Genomic DNA, 24,480 nt, shown 5'->3' with positions numbered 1-24,480 from the left:
CTGAAGGATAATCCTCTACGGAAAACAAATAAAAACATGCAAAATCAACTGAACTGAATAAGTCATTCATTGGATTACTTGAAAAAAATCTGCGTCTGTTCTATATTCTTATGTGACTAATTTTATTCATTTTTTTTATCATCACACAACCAACTCGCTTCTTTGTTTGATGCTGCTTGATAACCACCGACGTTCTAATTTATTGCCATTTAGCTTCTTCCTCGGTATCTTGCTCTTTGCGGTCGTTCAAACAATTCGTAAATATTTCCTCTACGCTGATAGACAGGAGCAGAAGCTCAAGCAGCTAATTGCAGCCTTTTCGGAAAGGACGATTTGAAGGATGACTTCGGTCCATTTCTTCCAACCGAAAGGCGCTGTACCTATCGTCCATCGGTGTCGAACTCGTTAGAAATATGCTTCGCGAAAAACGATTCTTTTTCTCGTCCCGGCTTTGGGCTGGCGATTTTTATCACCACCATATGCAGGACATACCTACCGAATGTGCGCACACAACGTGTGCCATACATCTTCCGTCCGTCGGCGTCGATAAATTCGAAATGACGGGGTGCATTCCGGGTGCGCTTCGGTGTTGTTTTCTCCGTCCCGCTTTGCGTCTCGTCCGTGAAACGTTAGTTCCGGAAAGATGGATCCTGTCGCGTTAACGTGGCAGCCGGTTCCATAGATGAACGCAGGAGGAAGAGGCAGAAAACAAAACCCCCAAAACCGATCCGATGGACGATGACAATCCCCAAAAAATAAAAAAAAACACGTCAACCGATAAACGAAGCCGGAGAGCCCAACGGCGTCCATCCCCGGCAGCCGGATGACGATTATGGTGGACGCGTAAACATTTTACGCCACGCAATAATAACCATAAAACCGTACCTCGTTCGAATTTATTTATGATTTTTTTCTTACACATATATTTTTATTCCTGTCGCCATCTACTGGCGTTCTCTCTTGATCCTCCCTCGACGCTTCCCACCGCACCCCGCAAGGGAGGAAGACGGCTTAACACACTGGCCACGTAAAACACGCTCGCTGATCGATCGATCGATCGTTCCTCCACCAGAGGCAGGCTTACCTTCGAGCACACGATATTTAATTTCGCGATCAACCTGCCCAGTTTCTGCCCAGGAGATGGACACGAGCGAACAGAGGAGTCTTGCTCATTGCAAGACGGTTTCTGATAGGCACATCCTGCTGGAACGCCAAAAACCATCCGCACCTGTGCGATGATGGAACTCATACGAACGGGTAGCATCGAAGCAAAATAAAAAAATGACACTCCAGCCGGAAGAGTTTTTTCTTCTTCTTCTTTCATCCGTCCGAGAACCTTCTCCAGATTCCACTCCACGGGAGGAAAGGACTTCACCATCACTACGGCTGGTCAAAAGTTGACCATCATAAAATTGCGAGCAACTTCACTTGTGATGGAAAAACGAAAAGCAAGTGAACAGGAAGATGTTCTTCACTTGCTTCATTTTTTCCGTCCCTTTTCCCGTTGACTCCTGGAATTTATTAGCGATATTTTACGATCATCAAGCGATACGGCTGGATCCGCAACGACACGGGACACCTCGACACGGTCGTCGCCTTGCGCTGCAACTGCAGGTACGTGCTCCTTTCCCCACGCACCGGCTGCCAGCGAACCATCAAATTAGTTGATGAATATGAGGCCCCCGAATCGATTACCGCCGGGAAAATGAACCGGCTGCTCGCTCGCAACCGTGGGCTGCCTTATTGCCGCAAGGTGCAACGCACATCTCGATGTTAGTCGATGCGGACGGGGCGATTAGAATATCCGCACAACCCGAAAAAGGGAAAACCCAAAGGGACCGAGGCGAACCCGGTGCAGGCTGCATCATTTGCATCAGTTTAGAGTGAAAATTAGAGGCACGCCGGGAATGGTTGACATGTTTTTGCAGCCGGACACCGTTCCGCACTAAGTTACGAACGTCAATTAAAATCAATTAAATTGCTTGTTCATGGGGTAAACGGGGCGAGTGATTTTTGGGTGGTTAAAAATCAATTACGTTTTGGTTTGTGATCAATTACTAATTTACTGTGTGGCCTGATAATGAACCCTGGACAATTTATATACAATTTTATCTTCGCTGTTTTGCATCGTATCGATGCGGTCACCTTTGAAGATTTAATATCATCTGTAGCTCATGACTGATGACAAGTTATTTTTCAAAATTCTTTTCTGTAATGAATGAAAGACAAAGATTACAATGACAAAGAAAGAGGTTTACGTAGGACGTAGACATGGCAGCATGGAACCTTAAGCGACACTTGTAAACTCAAGTTACCATAGCAACGAGAAAAATGTTTCATTCGTTTCCAAGTTTCGATTTTTAACAGGTAGTTTGAGGATCAAGATACGTTTAAAAGTTAGCTTTATGTGAATGTTTAAAAGAAATTATCATACAATTGTTTTTTTCATTTGAAACTCATCTTAAATTTCGAATATTTCTACTAAACCAAACTGGTTATCACTGTCGAAAAAACTTGAAGACAGCATTATTAAACCATTCAACGTGATCCTATACAGAGTCAAATACATTTTCCTCCTTCTATCGGAGCGGTTTCCAGATCTCTAATCGATTTTTAATATACCAGAAAATAAGGCACCTAACACTTCTCAGTGCGCTCATAACTCGTAATTAACCAAAAATCTATCATACCACGAAACAGATGCACCCGGCAGCGGCCTGTCAGAGCGGGTCCTAACGCTTGCTTATGTTTTTCTTCACTTTCATCATACTAAGCCGATGATAAGCGACTTCGCGTTCGTAAGCAGATGCTCTCGGGTTTGGCGTGTAAATTGCGTGAGAAGTGTTGTTCCTGTATATTTCTTTTCTCCCTACCCAGTATCGTGTTCGTCGAGCAGGATAAAAACCATCTGCAAGGGGTAGGAGCTGCACAAGAGTGCCTTCTAGATAAGCGGTAACGGCGAGGGTAGGGAAGATAAATATAAAACTTATTATTTTTTACCAAACTCTTCAGAGAAGTAGCACATCCTGGGGTGCGGGGAAAAAAGCATGCACCTCCGAAAAAACAGACAGCATCGATGGGCACAAAGCGTAACATTAGTACGCAGGCCGTTTTACAAGTTTACAAGCAGTAATTGGGTTTCATTCATCACCGGTGTCGAGCTCCGCGCGACTCGACCTGCATCGGCGAGGGAGACGATCTACGGTCCCGCCCAGGGCCTCCCTACACATCCCTGCCGTCGGTTACACATTCCAGACGCTTTGTTACGAACCAATTAACGCCCGAGGGCGCGAGATGCAGTGTTGGGCAATGTTGGACCCGCTAACCACCCGCACGAAGCCGCGTGGAAAATGGTTTACGTCGAATGAAAAATGAACCGAGAAAAGCGATCACACTCGTTCGAGGGGGTGATGATGAGCCCTCGTCGGAAGCTGCCAACAAGCGCGAGGGAAACGCAGTTTTCCCCCGAGGAGGAATCTAAGAAACCGTCCGTTGAAATTTCTGATGAATGGGGTAATCGATCCTACGAGACATCACTACCGAAACCAGCCTCCAGCAAACACACCGGGCAGCCATGTGGCGGCATGGCGTTTCTTCCTGTTGTTTCGCTTCCTTCTTCCCGCAAGGGAAAAACAACCTCGCCGGAACTTGCACGTTTTCCTCGGCTCGCGCTCGGAAATCTCGGAACACTTCTCCGAAGCACGGAAGTATCGAAACACCCGGGCCCAGCAACGTGCCAGAACACCCTTTCGGCGCGGTAGTTTTCCGCGTTTTCCGATCGACGGTCGCAGACGAGGAGAAACATCTGCTAAACATTTCACCGCCCCGCACAGCACCGTCACCACGATAAGGTTGCACGGGCGGCTGCACTTAGGGCGGCCAGGGCGTACTATTTTTATGGCGCGCGTAGTGTGTTTCGAAACATCCGAACGACGAGCCGGCAGGGAACACCCTTTCGAATGGGATGCCGGCATTTTTTTTTTACTACCATTCGCTTCCTCTAGGTTTTGTTTGAATTATGCTCGTTCCTCGGAATGATGGAACTACCATGTGTGTCATGTGCGACGTCTCAGAGCGTTGATCTTGCCACGTTCCAGCAAGGCGCGCACTTGCTCCGCGGACGAGGCGATGGATGACGGCCGGGAATAGGAAGGCGCTTGCCATCGCCACTGAAAAACAAATAGAATACACCATTAAGGGTGAAACGGGGATTTGTGGTTAAGGGGGGAGGGGGGGGGGGGATGGGGGAGGGATTTGTGGTCGGGCAGAATAACATCGCGGTGCCAGACGCGACGTGTGATTATGATCGGCACGCAAGATACTCTCTATGGCGCGTTAGAAAGTGCAGCCCTCCAAAATTGGTTCCCCCTTCGAATAGGGGAGGAGGAGGAGGAAGAGGAGGATCGGTGCAAGTGGCGAGGGGAAGGAAAACACTCAGACACCACTTCCTGTCACGAGAGTACGGTTCCACGGACGACCCATCAACCGTCGAAGGATTTTCTGCTCCACGGAAACCGGAGGGCTTGCAGTTTAGTACAATTTAGTACAACCATTCGGAAAAGGTGAAAGGTTGAGAATCGTTTTGAGAATCTTCCCAACAGATGTTAGATATTTTAGGAAATCTATTTTTCATAGATTAGAAACACCAGCAAATCAAAGTGAAAACATCCATTCCTTCGTCTGAATGATCTTGAACCCTTTAACGCCCAAACCACATCTGCTCAAACTCCTCCTTGGAGTGAGTGTCATGATCCCATAAAAACTCCAAACTACATGCTTCCGAGCGAACTCCCTCATGGGTGGATCATTGGCGGGGTTCATTCATTCAATGCCGGTTTTGGTAAAACCAACAACAAAAACCCGCAGCTCCGAAGGCAAACGGCGGAAGAAATGCGTGTCTAAAATTGGCGTAAAACAAGCGACCTCCACCGGCGGTCGAGGCATGCGGCCTTTTCGGCCGGTTTCGGTGGCGACTTTTAATAGATTTTAATGAATAACATGTTCGTTCGGTCGGTTCGGCGCACGTTCCGGGCTAGTCCTGGCTGGAAACCAAGGGGGGAACTCAAAGGAAGAAGGGGAGCGGGAGAAGACATCACCCGTTTCAACAGCCGGCAGCTGGCGGTTTGAACTACATCCGTCACTACATCCGTGCGGTGCGCCGGCCCTGAGGTCGGCTCGGATGACGACTCATCCACGGTGTGCGACCGCCCAGAAGACTTTGCCTAGTGTGTGCGCCTTGTGTGAGTGCCTTATTTGGTGGTTAAATATAAAACGCAACCCACCCACCTCGAGCCTTCCCCTCATCTGCTAGGGCAGCTGAAGGTGCACCGGCGCATACACGAACGTCTGGCCAAGCACACGCCGCCTGTGCCTGGCGCGATGATGGATATTTCCAAACCGAGCGAACAGCGATGACTATGACTGCAAACCATCCGTGCGGGATGGGCCCCCGGGTTGTAACGTTCGGTCCTAAGAATGCAATCCTAGAAGTGGCGACTGCACTGTGGTTGCATGCGTCTCATTTTATGGTCACAAAAATATCTCTATGCGGATTATCTCATCAAAGAATGTTTTATCTAGCAGGTGAAGAATAGAGGGTCATAAACTTGTTCACATTACTGTCGCCGAAGAAGCAAATAAGTGAAATAAGTGAACGATTAGACAGATGAAATGGTTGAAATACATGAAATACGGTCCACTAGCGCCAGGACTCACCACCTCGACGGCGTGGGTTCGAATCCCAACCGAGACCGGACCCTCCCCTGTACGAGAGGGAATGACTATCCACGTACTCAAAGGGAAAAAGGCTAGTAAGCCCTTAACGGGCAGGCACGACCAACTCGGGGTCGTTACGCCAAGAAGAAAATGTTATTTGATTGAATCTATTTCTTCACCTTGTTTCTTTCTTTTTGTTTTTCCTCTTTGAATTCAAACGAACATTTTACTATCAAACGATCTGTTTTATTCAAAGCAATTGTTGTGCATAGTAATGCTTGTATCAAACTTTCTATAATTATTTTAATTTAATAGAATTTAGGGAAGAGAAGGAACAAAGATGCTGCAGCAGATGAACATCTTCACTGTGAGGTAATCGATTTATGTTTGCGTTAATTAATGATATCGCGAATCATCATCCGCGAGTAAGACAAACCACGCCTGTCGTTCTTGAAATAGTACCACATCATCGCACTACCATCACCTGTTGTGTTCTGATAACGTCCGTTCAAATTGGAATTGTAGCAGCTATCGTACCACCAGGCTCCGTGCCTATGCTCAGCACAATTAATGCCATCCCATTCGTCATTGTCGCGATCGAATGTGCTAAACATTTCATCCTTGTGGAACTCCATCGAATCTCCTGCAGTCCCTGAGTATGCCCCTAACTTCTTCAACAAATACAACTCCGATTCGTCCCCTATCTCAAACTCTCCATACTTAGCGTATCCGTAGTTTCCATGAAAATCTTTCATTTCCACCAGCAGTTCATGCGGTCGGTTTTTGGTAATTTGATGCACGTATTCTAGCCCGAGCCAGAATTCGCCATTTACATTCCCGAATCCATTACGATACTCCGTCCAGTTCCTATAAAAGTCAACTGAACCGTCATACCTATGCTGGATTACTGTCCAGCCACCATCGAACTTAGGCATTAAGCTAAGCATCCTAGTGTTTAATTTTGTTTGCGTATTTATATTGCGTACCGAATCCGTCAACATGTCAAGAGTTTTTTTGTTCTCTCCAAGTTGCTTCAGCTCAGTTTGGGTCTTTTCCTGGATGGTTTTTGTTTCAGTCATCAGTTGTAGCTGCATATTGTCTATCCTGGAAATCAATTGATTTTTCACTTCTGCTAAGTTGGTTCGTGTATTCTCTTCGCTTGTCTTAACACTCTGCAAAAGAAGCAAACATCAATTTAAATAAAATCGATCACCTGGATTTTATGGACTGGATCTCCAACACCTAGTGGACGCTTCCTTACCTTTTCCAAAGAGACGATCTTTTTGTTAATAGTATTTTCGTGCTTGGTTAGCTTCTCCTGTAGACGATGCTCCGTTTCCTACAAAGAGTCGATATTTTTCTCCATTATCATCGTATTTTCACTAAACTTGTGCTAGGTATTCACCTTCAGCGAACTTTTCATAGTTTGCTCCACCTCTTGCAATTTGTCTTGCAAGTAATCGAGCTTTGTCATTAAAAGCTCCATCTCGAAACCTCCTATTGCCATTGTCAGCCGGGATGATAAAACTACACCAAAACACAGCACCAGTATAGAACTAATATTATTCATGACTTTCAAATTGCTGTAATTCAAAGCACTCAAACGCACGGTCAGAACGAAAGATGAAAAACGACTGAGCATCGTGGGGATTCGTTTGGCTCGGAAAGGCAAGAAATACAAAGAACTACATCTGATAATGTGTTCTGAGTGATAACGCGTGCACAATCATCACCAACACTGAGCCAATTAATCGCAAACATATTTTGCAAAAACATAATCATCCTGGGTAACCCACAGTTGTATGGTACACATCAGCTCGCCTCACAAACTGAGGCGAGAGCGTGAATTGATTATGTTATCTCGAACGGCGATTCCAGGGCTTCGCTTTCTGACTCGTCAAACGCTCAACACTCGTTGGAGTTCCGCGACTGCCGAGCGGTTTTTTATATATTTTTCAGAAGGAGCCGAGCGGTTAGAAATCTTGAAACTTAAAAAAAAAATCCAACCAAATTTTGAATAGTTTGAAATTCATCTCTTCTCTTCTTGTTCAGATGACACTTGCGGAACCAAAAACATGGTCTACATATTTACCTACAACTGTCCTACAATTTGATCGGTCTTTGAGAATTCCCCATCGTGCGTTGAATGACGAAGATAGAAGAGCGAGTGGTTCAATCGGCGTAAGGTAACGGAAATATCAATGGTCCTCGAAACGTGCCGTAAAGGAAAAGGCCCACGGAACCAATCGGTGGATCCTGGTGTCGCGTGCCCCAACTGCAGCGTGTCCCCTCCCCCCTTATGGATGAGTTGGAGAAACGGATGAGCCACAAACGGTGCACACTTCCGTTCTGGTCGGAGACCCCGGGGTTCCAAAAACAGAACAAGTCTGTAGAGGCACAACTCCATGGTTGGAGGTGAGCGATCTTGAGGAAAATGGAAAAATCATTTAAAACCCGAGAACATCGGTAATAGGTTGTGTAATAAATGTAACGACAGAAATATATTTATACTTACCCGCTTTCTTCCCCCTCCCCTCGGGTCTGAGGACCCCTTGACTTAAGGAAAGGCACATGGCAACTCTCGCTTCGGATAGGGACCTGTTCCGATGGGACCCATTTGGTGCAGTCGAGACGGTGGATGTCGCAATGTCGAATGCAGCGTGTGTGTCCGAGAAGAGAAAAGAGAAGGAAGAAATGACGTCCTGCAGTAACCTCACACCCAGCACAAAGAATGCATCGTTAAATGCACCCGGGGAAGAAATAAAAAATAATGGATGGCCCGAAGCACTATACATAGACCGCTTCCGAATGCGTCGGACATTTGCTCCGTAGTACGCACGTTGCTCGTTAGGAGAGTGAGGTGTCTTATGGGAGTGGGACAAAGGTGGCATAAGCCCCGAGGGTTGGGCACCACCCGACTCGATGTCTGGCGTGTCTAGGTGCCGGTAGTCGGTCAGATTAAGACATTGTTTCCGGTTCCGGTTTGGTTGTTTTTTCTTTCGCCTTGTCGTTCCGTTTCAATCGGAGCTGTAAAAATTAATGTAACCAGCACTAGGGAGGCATGATTTACACCGGTCTCGTGAGGTGCTATTGTCCTGCTTCAAAGGTTCCTGCATGCGGAGGAAGAAGACATTCCGGAACCTCATCGAAGGAAATTCCAGCAAAGCTTGTAAAAAACACGTTACAACCGTCGTTATGGGAAACGAATTGTTTTTCTCTCGTTTTGATATTCAATTCCCGCATTGCGGAGCTGGGGTTCCATTTGTATGGAAAGGGTTCCTTGTTGTAACGATCTAATGTCGCTGTAATGTTCTCTACCGTCCATAAACTTTCTTCGTTTTTGGAGTATGCGAGTGAAACTTATCTTAACAAATGTTTCGTTCTTAAAATGTTTTGTTTTAGTTGAACTGAACGTTCCAGAGTAAAAAACAACACTCTCAACATAAATACATTTTCATACACCACAAATGATTCATGGTGGCCTTTAAACTGGCAATTTAACGAATCATAAATGGCGACGAACTTTTTTCCCCAATTTCACCTCTTGCACCATCCGACCGCATATTGGCGAATAATTAAACCATTTGGCGAAAGAACCGATAATTTACGGCTCCCGCAGAGGGTTTAACCTTGACTTTCACTCGTCCACAACCGCAGCTGAAGCATCCGCACCGAAGAAAAATCCCAAGGAACAGTCGCGAACTAGAACCGAAACCGCTTAAGCCAACGCTGTCCAATTGGATCGCCCCGGGGGTTTGGCGAAGAAAGCAATTGGTGGCGATGGTGTCGCTCGATGTCCTTCCGTGCCAAACCTCGAACCTTCGATGGAGAGGGTGGAGGAAGAGGGCTACAATTTGTCGGACAAACGCGGGCACACACTCGCGCGCACATGACGACGGCGACCATCTTTACGATCGCCATAACTCATCCTGTCGACGGTGATTAAAATTCACTTAATTTATCAAAACGGAAAAATAATGATCCATTCGGAAACCGTCGGTGTGGGGAAAGGTATGGGAGGAGGAAAGTTGAAGGAAAACAGCGAAACACATCGGGATGTCGCCAAGTGTTTGTAGAAGGAGAAAGGCGCTTCACGCCGATGGGAACTCTTGCACGAAAATTCCCAACATGCGATAGACGACAGCGTTTGAAGTCAGTAACCTGTCCCGCGGAAGCACCAATTTGGTTTTCCCAATTTTCCACGATGACGGAGAAAGATAAACGTTGCATCTGAGGCAGAAGAGATTGCAATGGCAAGCGCAGAGATGGCGAAGTAGGGGGGGGGGTTTATTGAAAGTGATGGCAATCAACGCGTTGTGATAGCGATGACGTGGCAGCCCGAAATACAGAAAAAGGGGGACGCCGAGCCGGTTTCCAAATTTAAATTAGTATGTTTATTTAACAACATTTGCGACGCATCACCAACCCGTGGTTGGGCGTTTCAGAAAAGACAGACGTAAAATAAAACCCCATCGAGCGTACTACCTCGATGCACCGGGAACACACCGTACGCCAACGAACCGAACAGTGACTCGACCCAACCCGAGGGGAGGCTGCGAAACCGAGCGGAAGAATAAGGACTCACTCCCCCCCGGAAGGATCCCGGCTTTCGGCGTTGCGTTGGCTGCACGCGCGAAGTGCATCCGCGACACTCTAATGGCTTTTCACTGCTCTTATTAGCCTACTTACGAACCCGCCGAGCCGTGAAACCGCCGTCGGCCGGTTGGGAGGGCCCGGGTGTGCGTGCCGCCGTCGCCCGCGGATACATTGTGCAAATAACAATCTCACTTTCCACAACGTCTGCAATAGGATTGCCGGCACATGTACGGCAGGATGGTGGCTTTCGGGGGCCGAATTTTCGAAGACAGTGTCACACGGGGCGTTTTGAGTAGCGAACCGTTGACAAATGATTTGCCGAATATACGGTTACGGTATATAAAAGTGTCTAGCGGAATTGTCTTACACTTCATCACGTTCGGTTTGGATGCAAAAATAATACATTTTGTTAATTTAAGAGGGGGGAAGCGTTCCAAGTTGAAAGAGATAGAGAAAATATGTGTATAACCAGAGCAAACATTTACTGATAAAACTCTTTAATCCTCCAATCACAATTTTAATAGGTGTAAGAATATAATGCACCATTTTTCAATTAATGACAGCAATCACAATCGTTCGAAAAGATTCATTTCAGAAGAATTTCTCTACTAAAAGAGCATTATTCCGGTTGCTAAGATGTTAAACTTGAGATTGTTAACCTGTTTTCCCGCCGGTCGATTCGGTTCCACTTCCACATCGCATGTTCACTTTCACTGGAACGGTAAAGCTGTCGCTCAGCACTTGAAACGAATACCTGCACGCAACAAGACGGTCAGTAATAGCACGGGCTCGTTGGTCTAGGGGTATGATTTTCGCTTAGGGTGCGAGAGGTCCCGGGTTCAAATCCCGGACGAGCCCACCGATTTGGAATCTTTTTAGTCGACATTTTGGTTATTCGAAGCCTTATCCCATAGTTCTGATATAGTTGGTGTACGTTCAGCTGTTTTAGACCGCCCGACCACCCCTCCTCCCGTTCTCTCCTTCATCTTCTGGCTACCATTGTGTAAAGTTTTATTGTTTAATTTAGTTTACTTTAAACTGGATCACTTAACCTATTCAGTTATTAAATAACATTCTAATTATATCGTACATTCAATGTTATCTAAGTTTGATTGAACTGATTAAACTGTTATGTTTTTTTTCATTACGTCAAATGATTCTTCAAGATTTGTGGATCATTTTTACACCTTCAAACGTCTTCACTTCTACTCCTCTTCTACACTCACTTAAACGTCAAACGTCTGAAGGTGTAATAACGAACCATGGTTTAGCATGGGGAATAATTCTGGGCTTAATCACTAACCCCATCCACGGCGCGACAACATGTATTTAAATTTACAATGCAATTTCGCTCGCTACAACTTCCTCAATAACCACGTCCACGCCTCACTGCTTCCCGCGCCGCTCGACATCCACGCCGACATCTGCAGTCAGTACGCCAAAATCACGCCATTGCCTGGCACTTACGCGGGCCGCCCACTGCCACGCCTGTCGTTAACCGAGTCTGCCACCGCAACTCCCCATTCCCATCGCCCTCCATTCCCTCGCTCACCCCACCACACCATTGACCATTGCAGCTGACTTGGCGAACCGTTAAACATCTGTGAAAAATTTTATTTTCGTTTCGAATGAAAATTTAATTTACTGAATCCGCTACAGCGGGGCGGCCACCCTCCCGAGTGTCATCCTCGCCTCCGGACTCCCGCCCACCCTCCAACAGGCCCACCCAGCGGGGTGTCGTCATGGGTGTGTGTATGTTCGTTTCGAGTATGGTGCGGCGCGGCGGTAGAATGGTTTTGTTTTTTAATACATTTATTTTCTCGCCATATTATGTGTCATTGTCGTGCCGGCCGGGAAGTGAGGAGATGATGGGACCGGATGGGTACGTTGTGACAACTGGGAACTGTCATCGTGCGTATTTTTGCTGTCGCGCGTCGAACAAACCCGCCGCCCAGACGGGCATGTCTTCACTTTCGCTTCGCACAAACGTTTTGGTTGGCGCGATGTTGTTGGGCAACACCCCCCCCCTCCCGTCGTGAACAGTCCGGTCAACACCGGCGCGGTGCTGGCTTACAACGCTGTGAATTAACAAGCGGTACCACCTCCGTAAGACAATCTCGTGCAACGTTGAACGTCGCTTTAAATTAACGGCAACGATGAGCCGGTGGAGGGTATGGCCTCCAATATCCGAGTTTTCACTCACCTCGGTGGAAAAACGCGGAAGAAGGACAACCGTCAACCGACCATCAGCCCTCGAACGGGTGTTGTCAATTGCTTGTGTCGGTCGCTGCATCGCCGGCCGATGGGGCGACGAAAAATATCACCAGTACACCACAACAGCACTTCCTGTTACCCTCTTCGCCGGGACCGGTCATTTCCCGACCGAACTGCACTGATGACCCCGATGACAGCATCTTCGAGCCTTTAGGGGAGACCTTCGCGATGATGGTGTGAAAGTGAATGTGGCCAGATCGAACGATCGACATTCCGGAGCAAGGTAATACCGACGACTCCTGGCGAGGTCGGAGCGGGGGCCAATGTGGGTCGCGCGGGACGCGTCACTTACTGGCGGGCGGGCGGTAACAGTTGTCATTCGAGACTCACTTGACAAAACATGGTCATTTGATCCGAGTTGGCGTAATCAGGCGTAAGGAACATCTCTTCCGACCATTAGAACATTTAAAAGCTGGGTTTGTTTCTCATTGTAAGATAGTTTAACTAAAAGATCTAAGTAGAAAAATCCAAAATTTTGTGTTGCACACCTTATAGTTTCTTATGGAAAATTTTGAGTAATGATGTTAACTAAATAATGAACCAAAATAAAACTTAAATGTTTGAAAACCTTGGTGAAATACAATGAACAAAATTAAAACCGAATGTAAAGATAAAAATAGTAGAAAATAATAAAAGTAGATGGTAGAAAATAGACATTTAGCTACAAGTACCAACAATCTTGCTACAAGATGTTGAGGCATGCTTAAAAATTCCAAACTGAACTGTAATATTACAACCAAATATTAGAAAATTTACCTAAAATTAACTGCATTATAAAATATTCGATTATACGATTTTGCTCACTGCTCGTTATTTTATTCCAACGTAAAGTAATTATCTTGTTAGCGATAAGTGGCAATATATTGCATTTAATAGTGCTGGTTTAATAAGCATTGCAAATAATTAACAACAAAACTAAAAAGTGTTAATAACATGGTCTCCGACATGTTAAAAATTCTTATTCAGTTGTCCATAGTTTGTCGGCCGATTAGATGCAATTGTTTCAACGCGATGGTTTAATTTACCTTCCCATCACGCCAGGCGCATGTTAGACTCTTTACTGATCCGTTCCAATTACTCGCCATTTGCCCGCCATAACCCCATCATGTTGCTCTTCCGTCGGTGGACATGACACGTGCATAATTCGTCCATTTCGTTGCACAAAACGACGCACCCGGGGTTGCAATTTATCCCGAATGAGATCAATTTAAGCTGAACGAAACGGACACGAAACGGCCACTGATGGGCTATCAAGAAAAACCGGCGCATACCTTTTTTTAATTGCCGAAAATCTTCATCACTCTGCAGGAGCAAGTGTCGCACTCGTTCGGTTTTCCCCACTGGGTGCCTTCGGGTGTTACCCATTTCCCAGATGGATTTTACGATGTGCATCCCAATGGCATCCCCGTCCCCCTTAAACGACCGAAAACGCCTCGAAAATGAACGCAAACACACATCACCGGCTCATCATCGGGCATCACCTGTTTTTTATGTGTTTCTTTTTTTTTTTCGAAGAACGGAAAGGGGCATCTCATTAAAAACACTTAACCTTCGCAAACCGCCGCGTACATTCGTGCAATCGCGAGTGTCGGTGAAATTGTCCGGCGGTTTTTTTTTGGTTTCTTTTGCTTAAAATGTGTATCATAAGTTCGAATGTCGGTTCGAATTTTGTCGGGAGGGTGTATGGAAAGGAAAACTCGCCGTGCGCGCAAGTAATGATTATCATTATCTGCTAACAAATGACCGTGTGGTTCAGCTGATCTCGGAGCGACCGGTGTGTCCGATCCGCGCGCACGATGGCGGATCTCTAACGGCGGAAGTAGGGACAAAGCGAACGAGGTGTACACGCGCCCAAGCATTAGAGCTTCCATCTCATCATCAATCGGCATCGGTTTCTTAAGCGCAATCCAACCTGAACGTTGCAATTACTTCAAGCTGGAGCGTTTCAATTGCCCTGTCCCCGGTTTATGCAGCCCGCGACGTCCTTGCGCAAGAATGCACGTGGTGTGCCCGATCATGACGATGATGATGATGTGTTCCATCTATATTAGAGCCCTTTCCCGAACCCCTTTCGTGCACCTCGTCCTATCACGAGACACAAGAACGGAAAACGTCGCCTCTTCCTTGACGATCATCAAACTTCCGCCGATCGATACGCGCCAATTACTTTGCTCCTGCCTTCCGGGGGAATTTTCTTCTGAGGGGGAGCGGGCGGGTAGAAGACTCCCGGAGTGGGTTTCCCTTTCGCCCAGCGTAACGTCGTGTTCTGGAACCGTTCTGGTGTTTGTGTGCGATGGCCATTTGCAACCTGCGGCGGCTGCAACCGTGTTCGTAATTATTAGGTTATCGAAAGGAAAACCCGGCAAACGGGGACGAGACAAACGACTGGCGAGGGGGAGGAGGGGAGTCGACCTCCCTTCCCACCCCGGGAGGGGAAAGCGGAACCCATTGGTGTGTGTGTGCGCAAGCGGGGAAACATTTTGGGCAAATGTTGGCGAGACATTTGCGAGACGGCCTCGAGGGTCTCTTTCGCCGCTTCTTCAGCCCTTCGCCGGACATGTCGTACGCCCCGATAAGTGGTGGACATATTTTGTATGGCGATGGTGAAAAATTCACTTTTATCCCTGCGCCCAGCACAAGTACCAGATGCTTCTTAGCAGTGGCCCGGGTGCATGAAATTGGCCACGTTTCATGTCACGCCGTTTGATGCTGGCAAGTGGTTTTTGATCCACTTTCCACGCGTGCCTGTGTCTGCGTGCACATGCGCATCGGGTGTGTTTAATGCCCCCCCCCCCCTCCCCCCGCCACCCTCTTCAACTGCCATCCAACTCGATCCAGGCGCTTCCGATCAAACGACGATCGGGACACTTGAGGTGATCATGATCTCACGCCCAGCACGATCGCACCATTCGCAATGGGGTGTAATTATTTTCTCGCTCAAACATTGGGCACACATTTGGAATTTGTTGCAATTCTTTTTGTTTTTACTGTTCCACATCCTAACCTTCCACTTGCAGCAAAATACTACGTGCATGTCGCTACAGCTGTCCCTTAGGACGACCGAACCGGGCAGCATTGGTCTGAAATTAAATAACGCCCTACAATGCACCAGCTTTCTAACACTCTAATAACGCATCAACGGGAGCACATGCTTGCACCAACAACGGTGAACGCGAAAACAATTTGCCACGCTTCTTAGAAGAAGTGCAGCTGCAATTTGGGGTCGTGATAAAGTAGAGCGAAACGGCTGCGGTCCGAGACAAATTGAACAACAAATTGAATTTACCAAGCGCAGAATACCTAACCATCTAATATGTTCATTGCTGATCAAATGTTTGATTTGTTTATATTACATTTACGGGTTGGGCCCATGATACTAAGAAAAAACGTACAACAAAAGTTTATTGGTTACTGTTGTGCAATCTTTGAACGGAATCATATTCATTTTAAGAATGAGTAACATATTAGTTGGCGAAACAGTCAATTACTTGGTCTCATTCCTATGTCCAATGCCCAAAGATTTAAGTAACGCAAAACGATAATTGAATTCCATTCATTAAAAAATAACTTCCACTAGTCTACAAATTAAGAAAAATCATCTCTGGAGCCATATTGAAAAAAACTTGTGTCAAACCAATTCATCAGATAATCACACTAGACTAAATGTCAAATGTAACTTTGGTATTAAGAAAGCCAAGTGTTGATGTTTCCAATGAGATTCTTCTCTGTTTTTCACTTCGTTATTCCAAACACATTCTTTAAAATTAAGTTTATTTTTGTTTTATTCTTCAATTATTTATTGCAAAAAATTTCAAGCGATAGAAGTGCTTGAAAATTTAACAAATTTAGATAATCTAGTAATCTATGCTTCCTTCTTCTCCCTGCAAAACAATCTATCGAAAGAGGGCAATACAAAAAAAAACCTTGAGATACTTAAAAGTGGTTCCAAAAAAATGAAAAATTTAAAACAATTCCCATTATTTACCCTTCGTACGATCAAAACCGATTGCAAAACGTCACGATCCTTACGATGAGTAACGTCTTTCCATATCCCGAACCGCGCACCAACGAAACGTTGACCCAATTAATGCGTCCCTCTCTTGTCTCTCCAACGCCTAACGGATTGGCCCCTTTTCCACCTGTGGAAGTTCGCGCTCGGAAAATGGCACACCATGCGCACATTTCGCTTCCATCCTCCCTTCACGCCCGATCCCCCAGAACCACCCGTCGGTAAGTTATTTCGATAAACAGCGGATCAGTTTGCTTGACAGTTCGGCATGACCCTGTTTTCTTGTTTTCGGTCGCAGCTCAAACCGAAATGACCAAAAACAAACCATTGGGGAGGTGGGGGGGAGTAGAAAAAATGCGTCCCCAGGCGTGGAAAACTTCGCGCGGCTTGTGGGATCGTGAAAATCAAAACCGTCCCATTTGTCACACCCGCCGCGTGAACCGCTTTCAATCCACCAATCTGTGCTCGCATCCGAAGTGGTAATATTTTCGATTCCGACTTGTTTAAAATATCATAACTTTTCCGGACCGCGGCGCGGGGTTGTTAAGCGCGACCGCTTAACCTTGCGCCCTCCGCGCGGAAAACTCTTCTCGAGGGAGGTGGGAAAACTCGACGACATTGGCCAACATCGAAAACGTCGCTTTCGTTTATCACTGACAGTGGGTGTTCAGTGACCCCCCCGGCCCACCCCAATGTCGCGAAAGGAACGAAAACGCGCGATTGAGAGGAAGATATTTCATCACGCAACTGCATCGCCTTCCGATGGGATACCGATTTCCAACTGCATCGCAAATAAATCGTTCCCATTGTGGAAATGCAAGTTCCGGCGGAACGTACGTCTCCGAGGACCAATGCGTCAAGATTCTTTAGCGCAACGCCGGTCGTAAACTGTGGCCCGTTTGGGAGGTGTCAAAACAAACGAAACTTTCTCACTTGCATGAACGATGTGTGTGTGTGTGTACTTGAAGAATTATTTATGCCACCGTCACGAGAAACAAATTCTGAGCGAACCGTAACCGATGGAGAAGCAAAACAAACGGCAAACAGGGACATCAATTTAAAGCTGTTTTCAAACTTCCTGCAGTTGCAGTAATTACTGTCACCTTCAGAGAAACACCTACAATTGAGCGCTAGAAATCGGAAACGATAGAGCCAATTTCGCTTCGCAAGTAACCACTTCCTGCTAATCAATCACCTCTACAACTCTTTTTCTATCTCCAACACAAATAGAGAGAGAGTCCACCACCCAGTTGCGGAACACTTAGGAAACTGTGGAAGGACAAAACACAAACAAAGTCTGATACAACACAGTCGTTGAAAATAATGCAAAAGGACAACATGTCAAAGTGAATGCAGATGAATTAAATTAAGTTATTTCGCCATTCGCCTGTTTCCTATTGCAAACTGTTCTTGCGCGATTCGTAATGGGAAAAGTGACGTGTTTTATTTGATTGATATGTGTTTTGAACAAATTTTATTATTTGATTACATTTTTATATTGCCAGACCTTCATATTTGTTACTTGATGATCCAATGTTCCGTAGCATTATTGAAATTTGGCTTCAGGATTGTTGGTTACTTGTTTGCGCTAATGTGTATTGTATAGTTTGAGCACAGAAAGAGGATCAATACTCATCGAAAACACATAGATGACTTATTAGATTCAAGAGATTTTACGTACTTAGATTGAAGAGGTATAACAATGGATAAACATATGATCACATTTAATTGAAGAAAGATAAAACTTGAAAAGCATATCTAAGAAATGTTGGATCATCTTTCGATTCTAAATACTCTTCCCAGGACATATCACTTCATGACAGTGGCCCCGATTTACAGCATCATAGCGCAGGGACGGAAGTCCCCAAGTCGGAGACTTGAGCTCTCCCTCAAGGAGAGCGAGTGGAGGACGAAAAATTGCTACATCAAGTCTCCCCCACGGTCCTTCGCCATTCCCCCGGGCCCTAAGGCAACTCTTCTGCTTCCGAGAGTGCCAACAACCAGTATAAGAACACACACAAAAAAAAACTACAATATTAACGTCTTTTTAATATGGCCATTTCTCTTGGCTTATTACTTTATGCAAATGAAACAGATGTGCACTTCATCAACCGGGGGGGGACCGGGTTTACTGCCACTGGCGCACTAGCGCTGCGGTTCGGGCCTTCGCCACGCCGTTTGCGATGTTCTATTGCGATTTTGTACCGTTTGGTTTTATTTTACTATAGTTTTACAACGCGCCCTGCATCGAACGCCCTGCGGTCCAACGAAGAGGAAGGAAGGGATGCACGCTGTCGTTGCAAGAGAAGAAATGTTGAGGCATCTTGTGGTCGTGTTCATCTGGTCGCGGATCTGAATCTCACTCTGGACAGTACGAAATGGCGAATTCCAACGTGGAGGAAAACAGGAAAGCATCTTCACATTATACTCGCAAGAGATTTAAATTACAAATTCTGCGAAAGTGTCGTTTAGGTTTGAATTGCTTACAAGAAAAATAATTGTAGAAAAAGCGTTCCTATTTCATAAAAATGGACACGTGAAAAACCTATTCGCGATGCAAAATAACTAAGTTTTGTAAAACTACTTTAAACTCTCAATTATTATTTGTTGCCGAAATTAGGTAACATCATTTAAGTAAATAATTTAGTAAAATTAGACCACGATACCGAAAACAAGTACAAATTGAGGGCCGCGACAAAGTTGGGTAGAAATCATTAGACAAATCGCTCCGGTAGCACTCCCAGAGCTAATAGGGCTTTTCCCGAGTGGTTCAATCTGGCGTCGTTCGCTCCATTAGACATCCGTCAACGTCAGCTGGCACTGTTGTTGGCCATGTTTTACGCGGGGCCGCTTTACGGACGCTTTACGCTCCTCAATGTGTCCCATTTCTATTTCGTTCGTCCGCGGGAAACTCCACCGGGACCGACGAATCGGTGCGGTACGCCACGCGCATCGACACCAACTGTAAATAGGAAGGAGAATAATTGCACAACCCAGGACAGCAGCAGTTCGTCCCCCAACCCCCCACCCCGGTTTGTCCATTGTTCGGTGGCGGAGGAAATTCAATTTCGACAAAACTGCAGCGCCCCGGGAAGACGCGCCCAGGATGCGGCACGGCTAACAGATGCGTTCCGTCTGGTTGGGCATGCCGTTCCGGATGCTTCCCGTGCCGTTCCGAGCCATTCCGAGCCCTTATCGAGCCACTGAGTCGGACGTGCTGTCGGACGAGGAAGCCCGCGTAGATTGGTTGGTTGTTTCACCTTCCCCCCCTCCCTCATCCGACGGGGTGCCACTTTGTAGCTACAATGTAACAATTACTTTTGGACTGCCTTCCATCGCGGACTCGCCACGGTTTGTCCTGCAGGATGCGCAATTTTGGCAACCGTCGCGTTCACAAATGCAACGCAATGTCCTCGATGCAGTAACCCGGTTTTTATTCCAAAATTTGGAAGCAAACACTTACAAACTCTCCAAAGCCACTCAAACTATTCAGCAAGAAACGTTCTTTTTTATTTCACTTCTTTACTCTAGTTAGCGCTCAGCAGTCAAGAATTCCGCATCGGACTTTTCCGACTGAATGTACATCATGCGAAGTTTATGAGTGTGCAGCACATAAAACAGAAAATAGTAACGCGTTATTTCCGCTCCTGCTGCGTCTGGACACCAGCGGACATTTTTCTCTCCCAGTTCTGGTAATAATTTTTCAATTCTGAATTCGAGCCTTCATGGCCTTCTTAGGATCCAAACAGAGATTTTTAAATTTAAACTTGTTTGAAACGCAACACGAAAATTGGTTTTTATTTCTCTTTATTTTGCAGTATTTTGATAAGCTATTTCCTGTATAATGTTTTCTAATATTTCGAATTGGCCTTTTTCGCTTGTTTTAGCTTAAACATTTTGTTTAAACTTTCCTCATTCAAGGCGAGTCATGGATTGTTTATGGCGACAACAGTACGACAAGCATGTTCTCGGAGAAAGCATACCGTTGTGAGTAAAAACTAAGTTTCTAACCAACATTAACACTAAGACGTATATAGGAAAAGTACTAAATTATTTCGATGTAGCTCACTAACTGGAACTGTAACTAACTGTAGAGTAACTTACTTGCTCCGCAATCTAAATCCAACTCACAAACGAATCCAAAACGCTTGTTGCTAGTATAACCCTTATCAAGCAACCATTTCGTTCATGAAGAGACTCAAAAAGATGAATTCAGTGGTTCATGCTTCAAAAACAAACATGGCAGACTCACCAGAGGGGTTCAGAAAAAATGCGAACTGATAATCTTCACCAGCTTCGTACGCACACGCACACTGGCATACTTTTGATTGGCATGACAATTTTAAAAGCCTTCTGCGATGATTGGAAATCAGTCACAAATCAAACCTCATACAATACAGTCCGTGCGTCCCGCAGAGCGAACCGCTGTTGTTGTCTAATCAGTATTTGTTTACGGACATTTAGTGAGGGGTTTACTAATCTGCTTCCAGTGTGACAATTCGCTTCCGCTAAGTGGTTTTTTATTTGTTGGGCACACCCATTCGCAAGCCGGAACGAACACAACTGCATTCAACGGCTTCAAAGATATATTGTGTTAAATACTATGCGATTAAGTTAGCGATTCCCAACCCGAGGTTGAAATGTCTCGTATCGAAACGAATCAAGAAGCAGGTCGACGTATCGGACGACGTCGTCCAGCCGAAAGTGCAATCTACCAGCAACGCCTGCCCGCCTGGAGCCCAAATTGGAGTCCCCAAGCCGTTTGGCCTTTTCTGATTGGGTTCGGAATTGTGTTTATTGCCATCGGAATGTCGCTGCTGCATGTGTCTTATCAGACGCCGGAGTTTACCCTCGACTACACACACTGTCCAGCATTGGACGATCGTGCGAATAGAAGTTGCGCTGAAATCATCAACCTACGACCGGGCGGCTCGTGCAAGTGTGTCGTGAGTTTCACGCTGGATCAACCGATGCCGCGGGCCGTTTACTTCTACTACGCATTGAGCAACTTCTACCAGAACCACCGGACCTTCATGATCTCCCGTGACGATGGCCAACTGCGTGGTGATGTAGCGAAGAACCCGTCCCCTAGATGTCATCCGCTGACACACACCGTGCGCGACAACCGGACGCTTCCGGTGGCACCGTGCGGTCTGATCGCGAACGCCATGTTCAACGACTCGTTCGTCCTGGAACTGACCGCACCCTTCAGCCGGGTGCCCCTGGTCAGCGGAGGATCCGCTTGGGCGCACGAGCGTCGGCTCAAGTTTCGCAACCCGCCTGGCGAAGACCTTCGCGCTGCGCTGCAGAACGTCTCCCGGCCACCGGCATGGTCCCGCGAGCTTTGGGAGCTAGATCCAACCGATCCGGACAACAACGGCTTCCAGAACGAGGATCTCATCAGCTGGATGCGCTCACCGGCGCTGCCAAACTTCCGGAAGCGCCATCGGCGGGTGGACCACTCCGTGGCCCCGTTCGAACGTGGCCTGCCGCCGGGAACGTATCGACTGATCGTGCAATACACGTACCCGGTGGCCGCCTTTGGAGGCGGTAAATCCATCGTTCTCAGCGCCCCATCGTGGATGGGCGCAAGGAATCCGTTTCTTGGCTTTTTGTTTTCCGTCATGGGAATTATCAAGCTGCTGCTAGGTTGCATACTTTGCGTCGTGCGATTTTTCTTCAGCAAAAGTGACCCCATTCGGGAACGAGAATAAATTATTGTGAAAATTGAGAAGAAGAAACCCGGAATGGGGTTGATTTTTAAAAACGGCTCAGAATCCTAACTTACTCGCAGCTGATTTCATTCATAAATTCATACGCTAGTTCCACTGATCAACGATGAACTGGGTTCGATTTCGGAAAGAACCGGAACTGGTAGGGGAATTTACAGGTTCGTGGTATATTGTTAATTGTTTGAAAAACTAAACTTCGAAATTCACAATTTTACAATATTTTCGATTCTAAGCATTTCTGAATAACGAAAAAATACGATATGAATCGCCAGATTGCTACTAACAACTCTTTTTCGTTCGAAAAATGTTCAACACAAAATCGAACGACCCAACTCTCCTTCACTTTAACTCCCACCAATGAGTAAGCAGGATGACAGTATTCCCTTGTTTCCCTTTCGTAAACAAACTGTCTCTCTTTCTCTCACACTTCGCCGCGAACGTCATCCGGGTACCTCCTCTTCGCTACCAGTCGCACCAAAAACCGTCTACGCCATTGGCCGCCGGTGCGGATGTATTGGAGTCCTAGAAAACAGCGCGGGAACGTAAATCGGTCGCGCGCTACCTGCTGCGGTCCTGCGAGCCTGCTGCAAATATCGGTAATATGATGCAGAAAACTCGATTCACTTCTCGAAAACGAGGCCGGTGTCCTAATTTCCCGGCCCGACTGGGGGGGCTACCAGCACGATCGCATGCTCTCCCGGTTTATTCAGTCAAACAGTTGTATCACTTTCGTTTCGAACCTCGCCGGCGATGTGGATGAGGCCAACGCAAATGTCATCATTTCGACACCTATTCAAGAGATTGCTGCCATGCTATCCAAGAGATTTTCTGTGTCATCTCAAAACATGAAATAATATTTAAAAATAAGACAGCTGTATTAAATATTTTGTAACTTTAGTCTGGAAAATTGTACATGTTTTATTTTATTTTCGAGTGGTTTCAATATTTTCATGCTAATTTATAACAATTATTAAAATTACCATGAAAATTATTAACCGTCCTTGCCAAACAATAACTGAACAACAAGCATAGAACAGTAAGGTGGGCATTTTCACTCAAAAACATTTAACAAAAAAGTGCCAACTGAAATCGATTTGAAATGAATTTCGCAGCACAAAACTAAGTTTCAACGTTGAAAGATCGGATCGCAGTGGGCAATGAAAACGAATTGCCTGAAAACACCGTTCGTTGCTGGGTTGCGGGCTACAAAGCAATTTGGCGCGAACCGTACAACCCGTAGGGTTTCGTTCACACGTGTAGCGAAGCCGACTCTGCACGCTCCTGCTACCCTGGTTGAATTTGTGTCCGAATCCTGCCTGCTTCACTCAGCGACTGCGGAATATGCTCGGATTGGTCGAAATTCGCCTGAATCCGGTAAACAATCAGAAGGGTGAATTTAGCGTAATCTGGTTGTTGATTTGATTGATTTTGTTGATTTTATTTGTATGGTATTTTTGCAAAGTATGGCAATTTATTAGTTCGTGAAAAGGTTTATTTTAGGGGTAATTTTAATAAAATATCCAAATTTGCTAGAAGTTTTGAATAATCCGACCATTGATTATACCTTGATGACAGTTGATTTGTTGGAAAGAAACGTCATTTCCAATCGCCCTAAGTTCGGTTACCAGGAAAGCGTTCTCTTGGGGGGAACGAAACCGCACTCGAATCTTGAGGAGACTGCCACAGGGCACTGCCAATGTCGGCAACCCTCGGGTAGCCCCAAAAACCGGATGGCCCGTCCCGAGGTGCACATTTGGCCCGCTGCCGGTCCTGTGCTCCGGATACATTTCGTCCCATTGTCCCGATTTTGACGTCATTTGAGGCCGTCCTGTCGAAGGCCGATGGGGCAAAACCGGTGAACGCGACCATCGCGAGCATTCGACGGCGTACTCGGTTTTCGGTCAGTGTTATCCTCCGCTCCGTCAAACGCAAACCGATTCCACCACACACGACACGGCCGCCCATTTCGATCGTAGAAATCAACAACGACCGCCGCCTCCTGCCGGTGCTGCCAGCCTGTTCAGTAATCGAAACCATTTTCCGTCTACGTGTCTACATTCGGATCGGAACCAGACCCAGTCCAAAGTGGGGACACGTTGGACGAAAAGCGCGCGCACTTTCCATGCGGAACACACATCCCCATCGGCAACTCCT

The 24,480-nt window shown here is 46.3% G+C and overlaps 1 protein-coding gene and 1 non-coding gene across 2 annotated transcripts; both read left to right on the top strand.

Annotated features, from left to right (window-relative positions):
- Window positions 1-11,097: 11,097 nt before the first annotated feature.
- Trnap-agg (transfer RNA proline (anticodon AGG)) lies at window positions 11,098-11,169 on the top strand. The gene has a single exon. It is a non-coding gene; the product is annotated as a tRNA-Pro (tRNA).
- A 10,065-nt stretch (window positions 11,170-21,234) lies between these two features.
- Window positions 21,235-22,308, top strand: LOC131281147 (cell cycle control protein 50A-like). Its single transcript, XM_058310410.1, has one exon. It carries the CDS (start codon window positions 21,235-21,237, stop codon window positions 22,306-22,308), a length of 1,074 nt encoding a protein of 357 aa, XP_058166393.1.
- The last annotated feature ends 2,172 nt before the right edge of the window (window positions 22,309-24,480 follow it).

The sequence above is a fragment of the Anopheles ziemanni genome, chromosome 2 (genome assembly GCF_943734765.1).
Source record: "Anopheles ziemanni chromosome 2, idAnoZiCoDA_A2_x.2, whole genome shotgun sequence".
NCBI classification, from domain to species: domain Eukaryota; kingdom Metazoa; phylum Arthropoda; class Insecta; order Diptera; family Culicidae; genus Anopheles; species Anopheles ziemanni.
This window is presented reverse-complemented; position numbering and strand designations above follow the sequence as displayed.

Coding starts and splice junctions, on each gene's coding strand:
- LOC131281147 (XM_058310410.1), top strand. CDS start 21,235: ATGTCTCGTATCGAAACGAATCAAGAAGCAGGTCGACGTATCGGACGA.